At 42.4% G+C, this 14965-nt stretch overlaps 1 protein-coding gene across 8 annotated transcripts in view; it reads right to left on the reverse strand.

Annotated features, from left to right (window-relative positions):
* Positions 1-349: 349 nt before the first annotated feature.
* The window catches only part of SNX19 (sorting nexin 19), a 51910-nt gene continuing 37294 nt past the window's right edge, over positions 350-14965 (reverse strand). For 2 of the 8 annotated variants that reach the window (XM_065529239.2, XM_005580184.5), the window contains 2 exons: positions 6856-14457; positions 350-5680 (listed from right to left, as the gene is read on the reverse strand). In XM_065529239.2, the coding sequence (XP_065385311.1) occupies positions 14325-14457 (133 nt within the window). In that variant the 3' untranslated portion in view covers positions 350-5680; positions 6856-14324. The remainder of the gene's footprint in view (positions 5681-6855; positions 14458-14965) is intronic. The other 6 variants (XM_074015653.1, XM_074015652.1, XM_074015650.1 and 3 more) reach the window with 6 other exon arrangements.

Below are 14965 nucleotides of genomic sequence, written 5' to 3' on the forward strand. Positions count from 1 at the left end.
CCTACGATATTCCTCACATTGCTGAAGGCAGAGCTGTAGGGTGAGCTGTGAATAAAGCAAGGTGTTGGCCCTCATGGGGCTTGCATTCTTATGGGAACCACACACAATGAAAGATTTAAACATATATAGTGTAACCTGAAGTGATGTAAGCCAGGCACAGAAAGACAAACACTGCATGGTCTCACTTAAATGTGAACTCTAAAGAGCTGGATTCACAGAACCACCGAGTAAAACGGTGGCTGACAGGCTGAAGGGTTGGAGGATTGGGGAGATGCTGGTCAAAGGACACAAAATTTCAGTTCGACAGGAGGAATAAGTTCAAGAGACCTATTGTACAACATGGTGATTACAGTTAACAATATATTGTATATTTGAAAATTGCTCAGAGAGATTTTAAGTGTTCTCACCACAAAAAATGATGTGAGATAAAACATATGTTAAATAACTTGATTTAGCCATTCCATAATGTATACATATATCAAAATGTCATGTTGTACCCAATAAATCTATACAGTTTTGTCAATTAAAACAATTAAATGTAGCGTAATGTAATATAGTATAACAACAGAAAATAAATCAATAGTAAGTGCTATGAAGAAAAATCAGCAGGATAGGCATTACAGGATAAGGAATGCTATTTTTTAGACAGGGTGGTCAGGAAAGCCTGAGAAGGTGGCATTTGTGTAGAGACACTGGAGTAGGGGAGTGAACCATGCCAGGTAGAGGAAAGAGCAAATGAGAGGCTTCACATTCAGGCATGTGCTTGGTGTGTAAGGACACTGGGAGACGGGGGAACGAGGCTGTATTCCTGGATGTGGTCTTAGGTTTTGATTCTAAGATGCCTTCAGAGTTTAAGAGCATTCTCAAGAGTCAGTGTTGTGTGCAAGGCTCATTGCTAGGCTCTGGGAGTACCCAAAGATAAAACACAGTCTGTGCTAGAGGACACTCCTAAGGGACACGCACTCATCTACACAAGAGAAGGTACTGATGGTGGAAGGAGGTGTGTGCCAAGAATCCAATGCATGGCGCAGATACTGGTTCTGAAGGAGCTCCAGAAATGGGGACTCAGGCACTCAGAGATGCCTGGGCGAGCAGGGGGAGTTTAATGTGGACCTTGAGCAAAGGACCAGGCAAAATGAGAGAGGCAGACTGTTTAGGCAAGGAAAGAGCGAGCAGAGGGAGTCGGCAGGGGTGGGCATGGCCTAATTGGCAATGGCTTGGTTGGAACAAAAGCATCTCACAGAAAAGCCATGGGAAATAAGGGGTGTGAAGAGGCTAATCAAGAAGGAAGGAAGTGGCCTGATTCCTCAAGGCTGGATAAGAAGGTGCTCCTCTGAATTCAAATGAGATTTCATGATCAACTTGGTTAGGACTTTGATGCTATTACTCTAGGAAAGGGTTAATGGTTTCCCCTTGAGGTCTCATTCTCTAAGCGCTGAAAGGGCTGTTTACCTCACAGGCCACTAGGCCCCACCTGCCCCAGAGGCCCAGTTAAGGAAGGATGGCTTCCAGCGCTGCCTCCAGGGTGGAGCCTTCTCATGTGAATGGCTGCTGTCTGCACTCTGCCTAAGCCCTCCAGGTGCTCAAGGGCCCTGTGACCAGGAATCACCTTTCTGAAAACCAACTGGACTGGCCCAGAAGTAAGCCCATCTCCATCCCAGCCTCTGTCTTCCTGTCCCTACTCCTGAGCATGAAGATGTGCAAGACCCTAACTTACTGGAGCACGGCTTGGAGCCTGGGGCATCAGACCCTGTGTCCACTGAGAACTGTGGATGTGGAATATGCCCAGGGCTGCATTCTGAGCTGTGCCTGCCAGCCACACACTGGTGCCCGACTGCTGCACCATCTATGAGATAATGTCTCTCCATTTTGGGATTGTGACATAGTTACATCAGACCTCAATGGCCAGTGCTTGCATTCCAGGCCTGAGATCAGTGTGACAGCAGAGAAACCTGAGCTGCGAGGGACATTCTCAGGCTCAAAAATCACAAACCCGACAGGGAAAGGAATTTGATCAGAAAACGACACCATTTAGGTTATTTTAATGCCTGGATTTGAGCTGCCCTTTAAGCAGAGCCCCTTCTGTCGCAGGACTTTATTACCAAGTGACCCCAGCAGATGACTTTCACTTGTTTTTAACTGTAGAACAAGGTCATGTTTGGTTCAGGCACACTACATGGAGTGGACTTTGGGTGACAGGGTAAGCCCTGGCTCAGGCCTGTTTTTCCATGCACACAGCATGCAGGTTGACAAGGCAGAAGCCAGGTTCTGAGGCTTTGTAGCAAACGACCTCCTCTGGGTGCAGACAGAACTTCTTTCACTCTTGCACGTACAGCTCCTAAAACTTCTACCTTTACTGAGGCACTGTACTGTTGAATGCCACCTAGGCATTCTTTGATCATCTGAAACTTGTAACTAAGAGATGGGAAGAGACAACTGTTAACCACTTAGAGGTGACCATTAGTGCATCAAACAGTCAATCAATTTATGAATCAAGAAACATTTGTATATCTATTTACGAAGCATTTTTGATGTGCAGGAGAGAGTACAAACCAACATACAACATAGTCTTCATTCTTAAAAAGTACCTAATAAAGGTATGGAAAACAAGATTTGTACTCAGAGAACTCTAAGACAAATGGTCAAATATTCAAATGGCCTGGCACTAGTGGTAATTCCAGTGGACAAACAGCATGAGAAAAGGCTGGGAGACAGTAATAAATATGTGCCCACTGCAGTGAGTTACCCAATCAAGCCATTTTCTCTCCTTAAGATGGCAGATTAGAAGACCCCCTTCCCCAGAAGAGTGGGAGCGTCTGCCTTCAGGCCGTCAGTGATATTAAATAAGAGTGCTTGGTTTATAAATTTTAAAAACGTAAGGTTTGACATTCTGCCGAAAGCAACGGAGGGCAGCGTGGTTTAACAGCAAAAGGACTGAACAGAGTGCCAGGAGCCCTTAGCTCTAGACTTACTGAACAGAAAGACCTTGGGTGAACTTTTCATTGAAGCACTGAAGGCTTTAGGTTCACACCTGTATACAAAGGATAGTCCTGGTGTAGGGCAGCAGAAATGCCACTGAGCTAGAAGTTGGAAGACCCAGGTCCTGGCTTTGCTAATAATAATGACATTTATCATGCACTGTGTGCTAGAGGTTGTTCTTAAATATATTAGCTCATTTAGCTCCCTTGCCCACCCAATCTCTGTGAGGAAAGCACTACTCTTATGAGCATTTAATGGACAAGAAAAACTAAGCCACAGAAGTGTGAAATAACTTTCCTAAGGACACAGAGCTAACTACTGGCAGAGCTGGGATTCTACCTGGTTGGTTGTCAGCATAGCCCATGTTCTTAATCCCTGTGCTGCTGCCTCCCAATAAACTGGGCGAGTGATCTTGGGCAGAAGACAAATTCTCTGCATTTCAGTTTCCTCTTCAGCAAAATGAGGACATGAGTATTAATAACTTGCCAAATTACCTTAAACAGTGATTGTCAAGATCTAAATAAGACATTGGAAATGAAATACTTTGTGATATAAAAAGTCCTATACATGTGTGAAGTCTGTTCCTCAGAGCAATGATGAAAAGATGAAATGAGATGCCTGATGGGAAACGCTGTGGGACATGAACATAAGAGTGTGACTTGGATGATCAGTGCCACCACCATCCTGGGAAAGGCTAACTGGTGGTGAGCAGGCTCTTGGACTCCATGAAAATTTAAGGATGCAGCTTCTTTTACATATCTCTATAGTATCTTTAGTCAACTTGATTTTGGCAGGTTTAAAGAGGAAAAATGAAGGATAGGAAGTTTTTATCCTAGAAGCCTAGAGAAAGTCAAGTATATTCCTTTCAAGAAGAGAATCCCAAGGTTTCTTTCCTTTCTTCCTTCCTTAAATTGAGACCCAAATGAGGTGGAAGAAATCTCTACTGAGATGAGATTCATTTTTAGGAGAAACATGGAGACCATCATCGTTGTTCCGGAATCTGGCCATGCACTAAGAGACAGCTTCCGCTCCCTATCTGATATTACCAAGCTGGACAGCGACTTTTCTATGATCCAGTTCAACTTCTTTGTACGGAAGAAACTGAGGTCCAGGGAAGTGAAGAGATTGGTCCGAGATCACCAGAACCCATGACTACAAGGCAGTTCTTCTGAGGCCAGGCAAATGTGTGTTCCTCCCCATTTCACTGCCTTTCTTTTGGGTGGGTTTCGGGTGAGGGAAATTTTTATGAGAACCCACATCATAATCCTGTGACAATTCCAAAGAACAAAATGATTAAAAAAAAAAAATCTCTTCTCTGAAATGGCTCCATCTCTGCCTTCCTATTGCCTGAAGAGTTAGACACAATCTGGCTGAGTCTCAAAGATACTCTGAATCACCTTTTTCTTGTGGTAAGAAGGTGCTTCCAGAAGGCTGATTTTTCCCTTTTCATGCCTTCCCTTTTCACGTACTGGGGGCACAGACTCCTACTGACAGGAAGAGAATTAGCCTCCTTTGGTGTTACTGCTCCTTCCCACTTTAGCTCAGCATTATACACACAAAACGGGTGGGTGTGGAGCCCTTTCACCAGGGACTGGGTTGCAGAGTCTGTTAGTGGAAAAAAAACAACACCCTTTCTGAGCCCAGAATTCATCAGATTTTTTTCCTGTGGCGATACGGAGGCCCCTTCACCCTGGCAACCAAGAGGCTACAGCTGGATATGTGCTTATGAGATGGGTCATAGTTAAGAGCTGCCAGCCTGGGGTCTGTTTCTGGGACATTTCCACCTTAGATTAGACAGGCATTGGAGTCAGGAGCTAGCTGGTTACTGTAGCAACAGGCCTTCAAAGCTTCACATTTCAGATGGGAGCTGCTATGCTATGAAACTTGCTCAGGACATCCTTTTTCTCAGTTTGAGGTTAAGTACTCCCCCACCCCCCACCCCCAGTATATTTTCACAGCAGAGAGGAGGTCTGGAGGAGACAAGAGCCTAAGGCTTCACCCTTGCTCACTTGGAACTAGGCATTCTTGCTGTCATCTGGTTTAGTCAAGGGGGTTGTGAGGGGTGTGGGCTCCACTGTGAGTGTAGAAAAGATAGAAAATTGCCAGATGGGGATGAGGATTCCAAGCCTATCGGGAGGAAAGAAATATGTTACTCACTGCCACAAGAAGGTTGCCAACTTCATTTATGGCTCAGCAACCACTTGCAGGCAAAATCTGTTACATGCCTGTCACTAGGTTATGCACCCGAGGATGGAGGCACTAGATGAGGCTTACGAGATAGAGTAGATAAGGAGAAAATTGTCTGCCATGGTATATGCTGGAAAAACTCTGGGAAACAAGACAATCTGCCTCCAAGGGATTAACAGTCCAGTAGGGAAGACAGACCAACAGGCAAACGCTAAGGGCAGGTTAGAAAGAAGCTTGACTAGTGTAGGTGCTTCAAAATGAAGACAGCTGTTTACGTCTCAATCAAGTTGTGTGGGTCCAGCCAATTTAAGATAAGCTTTGTTTAATTACATTTTATGTTTGAAAAGGAAACTTCATTACATTGCCTATCAGTGCAGGTGAGTAAAAAGGCACATGGAACTATATGAACAGATGCCATCAACAGGTTTTTGCTTTTACTTACCATCTTTCCCATTTCAGCATTAATTACTCAGTATTTTCTCATCAGTTTTCAGAAACTTTCTCATGGATAAACCTGTAGAGGGATTTGGGGAGAGGAAGCTTTATCAGGATCTCTGGGGGCTATTTTATATTTTCCAATATCTGAACTGTTTTTACAACAGATTTTCCACAGAAAGTTCAAGGGACTAAACTTTCTGAGTCTCAGAAGCTGGGACTTAAAACCAGGGGAAGAGATGTGAATGGCTAAACTTTCTAGTTGTGTGAATAGTTTGCAACATATAAAGAATTGGTCAAAATGTTGATTCTTAGGGTCGGTGGTTATTCTGACTTCACAGAAGAGAATATTTGGCCAACTTCCCTCACACAATATCAATTGTGGAATCAAGTACAGGGAATATGATGCATTTAAGGCTCACATATGGCCTTAAGTTGGTGTCCATATTGATTAAACTATCAAAAAGACAATTAGATTAGTGGGGTAGCCAAGTCACCTACAAAGACTGATGAGCTGATATAGAAAAAAAAAAAGGAATAAAGAAAAAGCAATTTTGAAGTTCTGTGAGAACAGGAGAAATGACAGATATAAGAGTTTTTTGAGAAAGTTTCTTCTCTGTTGCTATTTAGTTTTGTTTTTAACAAAGGAGTTTCAGAAATGAACATAGAGATGTAATTGGGTGAGGCTGCCTGCTAGATGAAGAAAATTTCTATCACTTGGGAAAAATCCACAGAAATCCTAATCCTATTAAACACTTAAGTCATTCCACCCCAAGAGTACTCTTTCTTCCATGTCCAAAACCATACGTGGAGCTTGCTTGTGTTTCAATACAAGCTCTTGCCTCAGTCCTCTCCAGATTTCGAATAGGAGGTATATAACCCTGCTCTTCAGCAGAAAGACCGCAGCTATTCCTGCTGCATCCACATATGCATGCTTACTTCCCTTTGATCTGTGGCGATGAGCTCTGGCGCTGCAAATGTCATATGCCATCCACAAACCCACATGGATGCAGGGTACACACCTGAACAGGGGGTAGCCTCTGATGAAAACATTTGAGCAACAGATTTCTTTGTCTCATCCAAATAGATTCACTGAAAAGGAAACTTTTTGGGTCCCCACCCACATGCAAGATGTACAAAACTGTCTGGGGCAGGTCTGGTACAAATTAGCCAGTGCCCTCCACTGAAATAAGTGGTTAATCTCAAAGAGGTTTACAGTGGTTTCTCCACGTATCTTCACCCTTCAAGCCTTACCTGCAAGCATTTCCATAAAAGTCACCAGCACACTATCTTTGGGATGTGGAAGGTCGGGAGAAAGGAATAAACGAAATGAAAGGAACAGTATCAAGATCCAGACTTATTCACAAATTTTGCCTCTTAAATAAACAATCTTTAATTAAGTAAACTTTAATATTTATTTTGTACCTATCATGCACTAGGTATATACATATAGTTGGGGGGCATAAGGACATAATAGGACTAAAAAAGATAAAAGTTATGTTTGTTGCCCTTCAAGAATTATAATCTCTTACTGAGGACTTCATATACATGCACATTTACTAGAGAGGCAGTGTAAATAACTAAAAAGAAAGTGTGGAGAGTTTTGGCTGGTGCAATAAGACAGTGCTTCTTGAAAAGGGAACTTGAATTGGTCCTTATGGGCAGAGGTAGCCTACCTGCCCAGCCGGAGGAGAGCAGGTAATCTACCACGTGGAAGGAAGGGCATGAACAAAAAAAATGAAAGCAGGAAGGAACATGGTGGTTTGGGCAGAATAAAAAATCCCTAGATTTTTGTGGAACTTTCTCATCTAACCTCCTGCCTAAATCATCTATAATACATTCTGTCCCCAAGAAAATGTTCTATTGCCAACCAAGCCCATATGATTCTCCTAGAGATGCACAAGTCCTTAATGAAAGCTGCCCTTGCTATTCTTGAATAAGCCACTTGCATTTATAGATAACAGAGGGTCAACTTTATAAAGTGGCAAGGAACTGGCCTGCCGTCAGCTCACTGAATTTGGATTCTATGCAAGCTGCATGTGTAAAGGAGGTAAACTCCAAAAGTGTTTTTCCTTCCTTAATAAGGTCTATTCTCCTTAGTGTCAAGGCATGAAAAGCAGGTATTTCATATCAACATTCATGGTTAATCTTTTTGATAGTTTCAGGAGTAGAATGATTCTTCACCCAGGGGTGCGGGCAAAAGGGCTGATTACCTATGCTCACAAGTCACCACATCCAGTTGAACACAGTATAAACAAATCATTGCTTTTGTTGATATCTGAGTCCTTTTGTCTGCAATCAGGGACTTCTGTGTTTATCGAGCTAGGTCTTTACTCTCATGGGTTAATCAAAGTTTCTGGAAGTAATCACAGTCAACTCTGCTTGTAACAGGGTGCAGCATGGAACATAAGGTGGGAAAAAAGACAAAAGTGTGGATGACTCATACATTATTCACAAACTTACCTTCTTAATCACTACAACATTTTAATATTAAAATTAGCTTATACTTCCTAAACAAACACTGGTGACAAAGGGATGGGGTTAAAAGGAGCAGATAATGTCACTTCAAGAAATGTTTTCTAAGTTTGGATCTTGATACTGTTACCTTCGTTTTGTTTTTTTAATTCTTCCCTCCTAACCTTCTGCATCCCAGAGATGGTGCGGTGGTGGCTTTCATGGACGCGCTTGCAGGTAAGGCTTAGAGAGTAAAGACAGGTGGAGAAACCAGGTTTTGTCAAGCTGGTGAAGAGACATCAGAGCCAGGAGTAATTCTCTGCAGCCTGTCACATGCTTGTTTCTGCCTCCAAGAAAGCAGAGTTAAAATGGACTTTCAGACCAGAGACAGGTGAGGATGACAGGGAGGCAGTGCAAAGGCTCCACAAGTCTGAAAATAGCATCGTGTGTCTGCCAAGGTGACTGTGGGTGCCCAAATTTCCCCTACCACTTCACGGTGGCCTTGGCTTTACAGACTGTTGCCACCAAGTCACAGAAGGAAAAAGATTCTGATGATTTTCACTTGTTTCATGCTTGATAATTAAAACATTCTTCTGGATTTCCTTTTTTTTTTTTTTTTCTCTTAAACCAGTCAATGTTGTCTTTGTGTAACATGAAATATCAGGCAAGTCTTAGGATGTGGACATCACGTTTGGGGCAATGTCTCCCTCACCGCCTCTCTCATCCTTTATACCATAAAAGAGTGATGGCAATAGGCTAGCTGAAATTCACCCTTTGATGGTTTCATTTTCTTGTCTACAAAGGCAGGTGAGCGACTGCTGCCCTGCGATTTCTGGCACTTCCAGTGGAAAGGAGGCAGAGGGGCCAAGTTATGGCAAAGCGCGCCCAGTTAGGCCTTCAACTACAAAAGTATCATGGTTTCCCTTCCTCCCCAGTTACCATTCTTTCCCTGGTTCCCATTCCCTTCCACATCCAGCAGCGTGGGCTAACCTTCCTCTCCTCATCTTGGGAAAACACATCTTGCTCCGGTGCAAAGTTAGATTGGACAAACAGCCGGTGTGGAGGGAGCTGTGGGAGGTATGGTTTGCCAGGACAGCTTGGCTGAATGGGTTCCTGCAACAAGGCATCTCCAAATGCTCCCTACCCCTCAAACAGCAGAGGAGGGTGATAATCATGCTCTCGACATTTTTAGAGCATAGCACTTACACTTTTACTAGGCCTTACTCCGGACGTATTGAATCAAAATTTGCATTTTAAACTGATCCTACGTGAATCACACAAACATTAAAATTTGGTAAGCAGTATTCTAACTCACTAGACCTCAGGTCCACAAACTATGCTTCATGAGACAAATCTGGTCAGCTGACTATTTTTGTAAATCAAGTTTTACTGGAACACAGCCACACTTGTTTATGACTTGTCTACGACTGTTTTTATACTACAATGGAAAAGCTGAGTAGTTACAATGGAGACCACACTGCTGCAAAACCTAACATGTAGTCTCCAGACCTTTACAGAGAAAGTTTGCTGGCTCCTATACTAGACTGTAGACTCCTTGAAAGTGAGAACCTGGTCTTGTTCTGCTTTGTAAGGCAGACGGCAGTTTAGTATAGTGGCTATACATGTAGGCTCAGAGGCAGACTGACATGATTTGTATCTAGGCTCTATCACTCCCTTGCAAATGACTGTGGGTAAGACATAACCACTCTGTGCCTCATGTTCCCCATTTATAAAATGGGGATATATTAGATTGGTGTAAAAGTAATTGCATTAAAATGGCAAAACTGCAATGACTTTTGCATCAACCCACTACATCAGAACCTACCTTTAAAGGTTGATTTGTGGGTTAAATAAGTGAACATATGTAAACTCTAAGTAATGCTCTCAGAAAACGTTAACTATTAGCTGGTACCAGGCATTTTGAGAGTAGACAGAGGATTTGCTGAATGTTGGTAGAATGACCCATCCCTAGAGCAGACACTGTCTATTAACACCCATTCTCTGCTTCTTTCTTGCTACCATCAATTATTTCTGTAGATATCTGACCTTCACGGAAGATGACCTCATCTCTGGGGGCAAATACTATTGAAAGCCAATCACAATGCCATTCTCAGTGTCAGTGGATTGGCATGAGGTGGGTAGTTCTAGCCAATGAGTCATTTAAGAGTTTTTTTTTTTTTTCTTTGATTTGGGGTCTCACTCTGTCACTTAGGCAAGAATGCAATGGTGTGATCATAGCTAACTGCAGCCTCAAATTCCTGGGCTCAAGTGATCCTCCTGCCTCAGCCTCCCTAGCAGATGGAACCACAGGTGAGAGCCACCATGCCCCACTCATTTTTTATATTTTTTGTAGAGACAGGGTCTTGATGTGTTCCAGGCTGGTCTTCAACTCCTGCCCTCAAACAATCCCCCTACCTTGGCCTCCCAAAGTGTTGAGATTGTAGGTGTGAGCCACTGTGCCCGGCCTAGAAGAGGATTCTTGAAGGACTTCTGGGAAGTGGTTCCTTCATTCCTTAGAAGAAAACACAGAAGAGATGCTCCTGTTCTTTTATGAATGTTATCTCTGGGAGTGATGCCTGAAACTACAGCACCAGGAAGGCAGGCAGTCTGAGAACAGAGCTGACCTAATTAATGGCAAGGAAGAAAGATGGAAAGAATTCAGGCCCCTTAAGAGGTCTCAGAGTTGCTGAATCACCAAACTCCTGGGCTTACCTACTCACATACTAATGTTATGAAAGAAAATAAATTTTCCTCATAATTTCATTCCTGTCCAGAGCATCCTGATTCATATAGCCAGGCACCATAGTTACACATATTTTTACTTCATCCAGGACCTAACAATTGGTGTTGGGTGCTAAGAGCAAAGGAAGAGCAGTAGCTGGAAATGAATAACCTGGGTAGGACACAGGAAGACTAAAAAATGTTCCAGGCTATGTAAATCAAAACCACGAGATACTAATATCACCTAATACCTTTTAAGATGCCATTATGAAAAAAACAAAACATTACAAGTGTTGGATGGGATGTGAAGAAATTGGAACCCTTGTACATTGTTGGTGGGAATGTAAAATGGTCTAGTCAGTATGGAAAACAGTATGAAGGTCTTCAAAAAATTAAAAACAGAATGATATATGATCCAGCAATCCTACTTCTGGGTATTTATCTAAAATAATTAAAAGCAGGGCCTCAAAGAAATATTCATACTCCCATGTTCACTGCAGCATTATTCTTAATAACCAAGGCGTGGAGCCAACCCAAATGTCCCTCAATGAATGAACAAAGAAAATGTGGCATAGCCATACAATGGAAGGTTTTCAGCCTTAAAAACAAAATTCTGTCACATGTTATAACACAGATGAACCTGGAAGACATTATGCTAAGTGAAATAAGTCAGTCAAAGGACGACAAACACTGCATGATTCCACTTATATGAGGCGTCGTCAAACTCACAGAAGCAGAAAGTAGAATAGTGACTGCCAGAAGTTGGTGGGAGGGGAAATGAGGAGATGCTGTTCAATGGGTATAAACTTTTAGTTATGCAAGATGAAAAACCTGTAGCAGTCTGCTACAAAATAGTGTGCTGCTTCTAGTTAATAATGTACTATCTCAAAATAAACAAATAATGTTCTGTACACTTAAGAGGGCAGATCTCACATTATGTGTTTCTTTACAACAATAAGAAAATCACCTTGTAAACTGGAAATTTCCAAAATGGAAATAGGAGTAGCCTGTATTGTTTTTAAAACTTATACATGCTCCTAGGCTCAGGTTTAGGAATTTACTTTCCATTTAGGTTTTATTAAGTCTAATCCAAAAATGTGAAAATGAAACTGTGAGTTACATGTGATGAAAAAGTACAGCTTTCTTGAATTCAAATAATCAATGGCAAGGATCACATTTAGAATTGGACAGAAAGAACACAGCATCCCTGCCTCGTCTTTTTTATAGATATTAAGAAAAGGGAAAGCAGTCTTATTTCAAATATCAAAATTCTGACTTAAATGAATAAAATTTAGTCACGAGTAAATACAAGAAACAAGCAAACAAAACAACCTTCCTGGATTAGCACAGGCCCAATTCTTCCCTGCCTTTTCTCACCCTGCCAGCTGGGAGCATCTTTTCCAGAACCTGTGGCTCTCTACCAGTTGTTACTCTCTTGTTGTCTGAACCTGCTACCCAAAATTGGCAGGTCATTTTCAAAGTTTTGATTGTTCCCTTGGCAATATCCATTATTTCCCTCCTGGGTAGAAGGAGGATCTGAGGACAGCTTATCTTTTTGGGATACATGGAGTAGAGGTGGGGACTCTTATATAATATGAAATAAAAATAAGTTCTTTGGGCTGGAAGTGTCAAAAGATTCCTTAGAATTTACAGCCACAGGGATTTCATGGTGTGTCTGATGTACTGATTTTGTGCCACATTTGAGCCAGAACTGGCAGCAGATTCAAAGCAACACAGGTGGCTAAGTACACATGAAAGGAAGGTATGGGGAGAGAAAAGTGGCATAAAACAGGGCTGCCCCCTATGCCCATCGAGAATAGGATCTTAGCCCTCACTGAAGGAGCTGAATGATCAGCTCTAATACATTGGCTGGACTCCTGTAGGTACTCATGGAAGGTAGAGATGCTGAGCAACCTTGTCCTGTCAAAGTCTAGGGCTGGAGATGCTTCAAGAACTTTGGAGCCATAAAGTCACTGTAATGGTCAACTTTTAAGGCTAGAAGGAGCCATGAGACATCTCATTCATCTCCTTGCCTTTGGGCAAGAATTGCACACCTAAGCCTCCCAAATAAATCAGACACAATTTAGGGTTAAAAGCCTCCAGAGGAGCAAAAAAGTAAAAAGATTTTACAAGTTTCTCTCACAAACCACTTTGTGTGCTCATCACCTACTTCAGAATCTAAGAGAACTTTGATACTTGTTTTTGACACCCCATTGCCTTCTCATCAGTCTAACTCCAAGACCTTCCTTCAAGTGGCAGGCTCTGGTAATTCAGTGAAAGCAAGGCGCTAACAGGCAAGTGTGAAGCCAAAGGGCTCCCAGTGACATCCTTGACACCTTTTTGCCAGCTATTCACATGTGTTTAATATACAGCACTTCCCTGTGACTGTCTGCATCCTTTTCCATCACCGTTTATCCTTCTCCAGCAATTCCCAATTGCTTTGCCTTGCTAATAGATGTTGCAGTCTGACAAAACACCTTTGCCTTCATGCTGGTGTTGTTAAAAGACTAATTATAACCATAAGGAACGGGAAATAAGAAGCTATTCCTTGTAAGTTTGCTAATCTTATCTGTTCAGAATAATAAAAGTTCTCTGTCAAAGACTTATAAAGGGAGGTTTCATCCCCCAGGCTTGCTAGTCCTATTCTTTCTGCATTCTTAAGACAGGAGGCAAGTGCTTTACCTTCTCCTTGGAAAAACTGAAGCTGAATATGCAGCTTGTCATGCAATTTTGCTGAAGATATAGAGAGGGTCACCAATTCAAAAACTCCACTGCTCTAGGGCAGGGGGTTGGGAGAAAAGCCAATAAATGAAATGTGTGGTACAAATGCCTTTCAGGAAAGGGTGTGAAGGGTGGGGTGGATTTACCAGAAGCTTTGGCAGTCAGCTTTGAAGTCTTCTGGAAAGGAGAAGTGTAGCCTCCCAGGGAAGCAGCCTCATGACATCTTCCATAAGGCTGATGTGTTGGGAAACAGCAACACATGAGCAAGAAGTTCCTTGAAAAATTTTCTTCCCTCCTCCTTCTTCTGGAACTGTTGGGAAACTAGATTAGACCCAGGAGTCTGGTTTGTGAGAATGGCCCTGAATGAATTTTTAGTTTCCGGTTAGGAACAGAGAGCTCAGAAGGTTGTTTTCTCCTCCAAGGAAATCTGGCCACGGTTTTTTTCCTGTTCTATCCAGAGCTTGTGTGCTGGTGGATTAAGCACATGTGTGCACAGGGCCAGGATTCTGGCAAACAATCTCAGGGAGGATGGCAAAAAGAGAAGCAAAAGGGGCTCATTCCTCTACCTCACAGCTTCTTTTCCTAAAGGAAACAGGATCTACTCACATTTGGAACAATCCCAATGTTCCAAAAGAAACATGGAAATAAATGTGCATGCAACTGGGACACATATACCCCTTCCACCTGCTACAAATGGAGAAGTGGGAGAGAAGTGAGCCACTGAGAACTTAGGCCTTCTTAGCTGTAGAGGGCACAGGCTTCCTGACTGGTCTTTGGTGCTGAGTAACTCTACTTCCCTGAACTGGGAAGAATGCGTGAATAACCAGCTAAGAGGAGACACCCATCCTCTTGGAGTTGCCTGGGGTATCTGAGGCAGAGGTGGTAGCAGCAGACTTCTCAACAGAGGCACTGAGATCCAAGAATTCCAGGATGATGTCCCCAAGACAGTAAATCAAATGCCTGAAACAAATGGGCAAAAAACTTACGGTTTGGCTCAGTGAGGAAACACAAGATCCTGTTTATGACATTTATTTTCTCCTCCCCCATCACCGATATGCTAAACTTCAATAGCTTGATGAAACTTCTGCTAAGAAATTAATGTTTTTTGAACTAATAAAGCCTCTGGCCCTAATAAAGGCAAGAACAGTTTTATATAAGACTAGTTTTACATAAGACTAAGTTTTATAAAATTCCATTTCTCTTTACGTAGTTACATTAGCACTGCGCTGAGGAACTGTGATAACAAATCCTTGAGATATCAGGTTCCTAGACACTTTCAGAACTCCTGACTATTGCTGTTTCTCATAATTAATTACCTTAAATTTATAGGCTGCCTTACAGGCAGTGAGGCAAAGCCAGGATCCTTGAGGAAGTTAACAAACACAGTCTGCTTTGGGGTAGGGTTTGAATGTAAGATTACTCAATACTTCCAGAAGAGTAACAGCCCACAGGATGGAATCTACCTCTT

This window comes from Macaca fascicularis, chromosome 14 (genome assembly GCF_037993035.2).
Source record: "Macaca fascicularis isolate 582-1 chromosome 14, T2T-MFA8v1.1".
Lineage (NCBI taxonomy): Eukaryota > Metazoa > Chordata > Mammalia > Primates > Cercopithecidae > Macaca > Macaca fascicularis.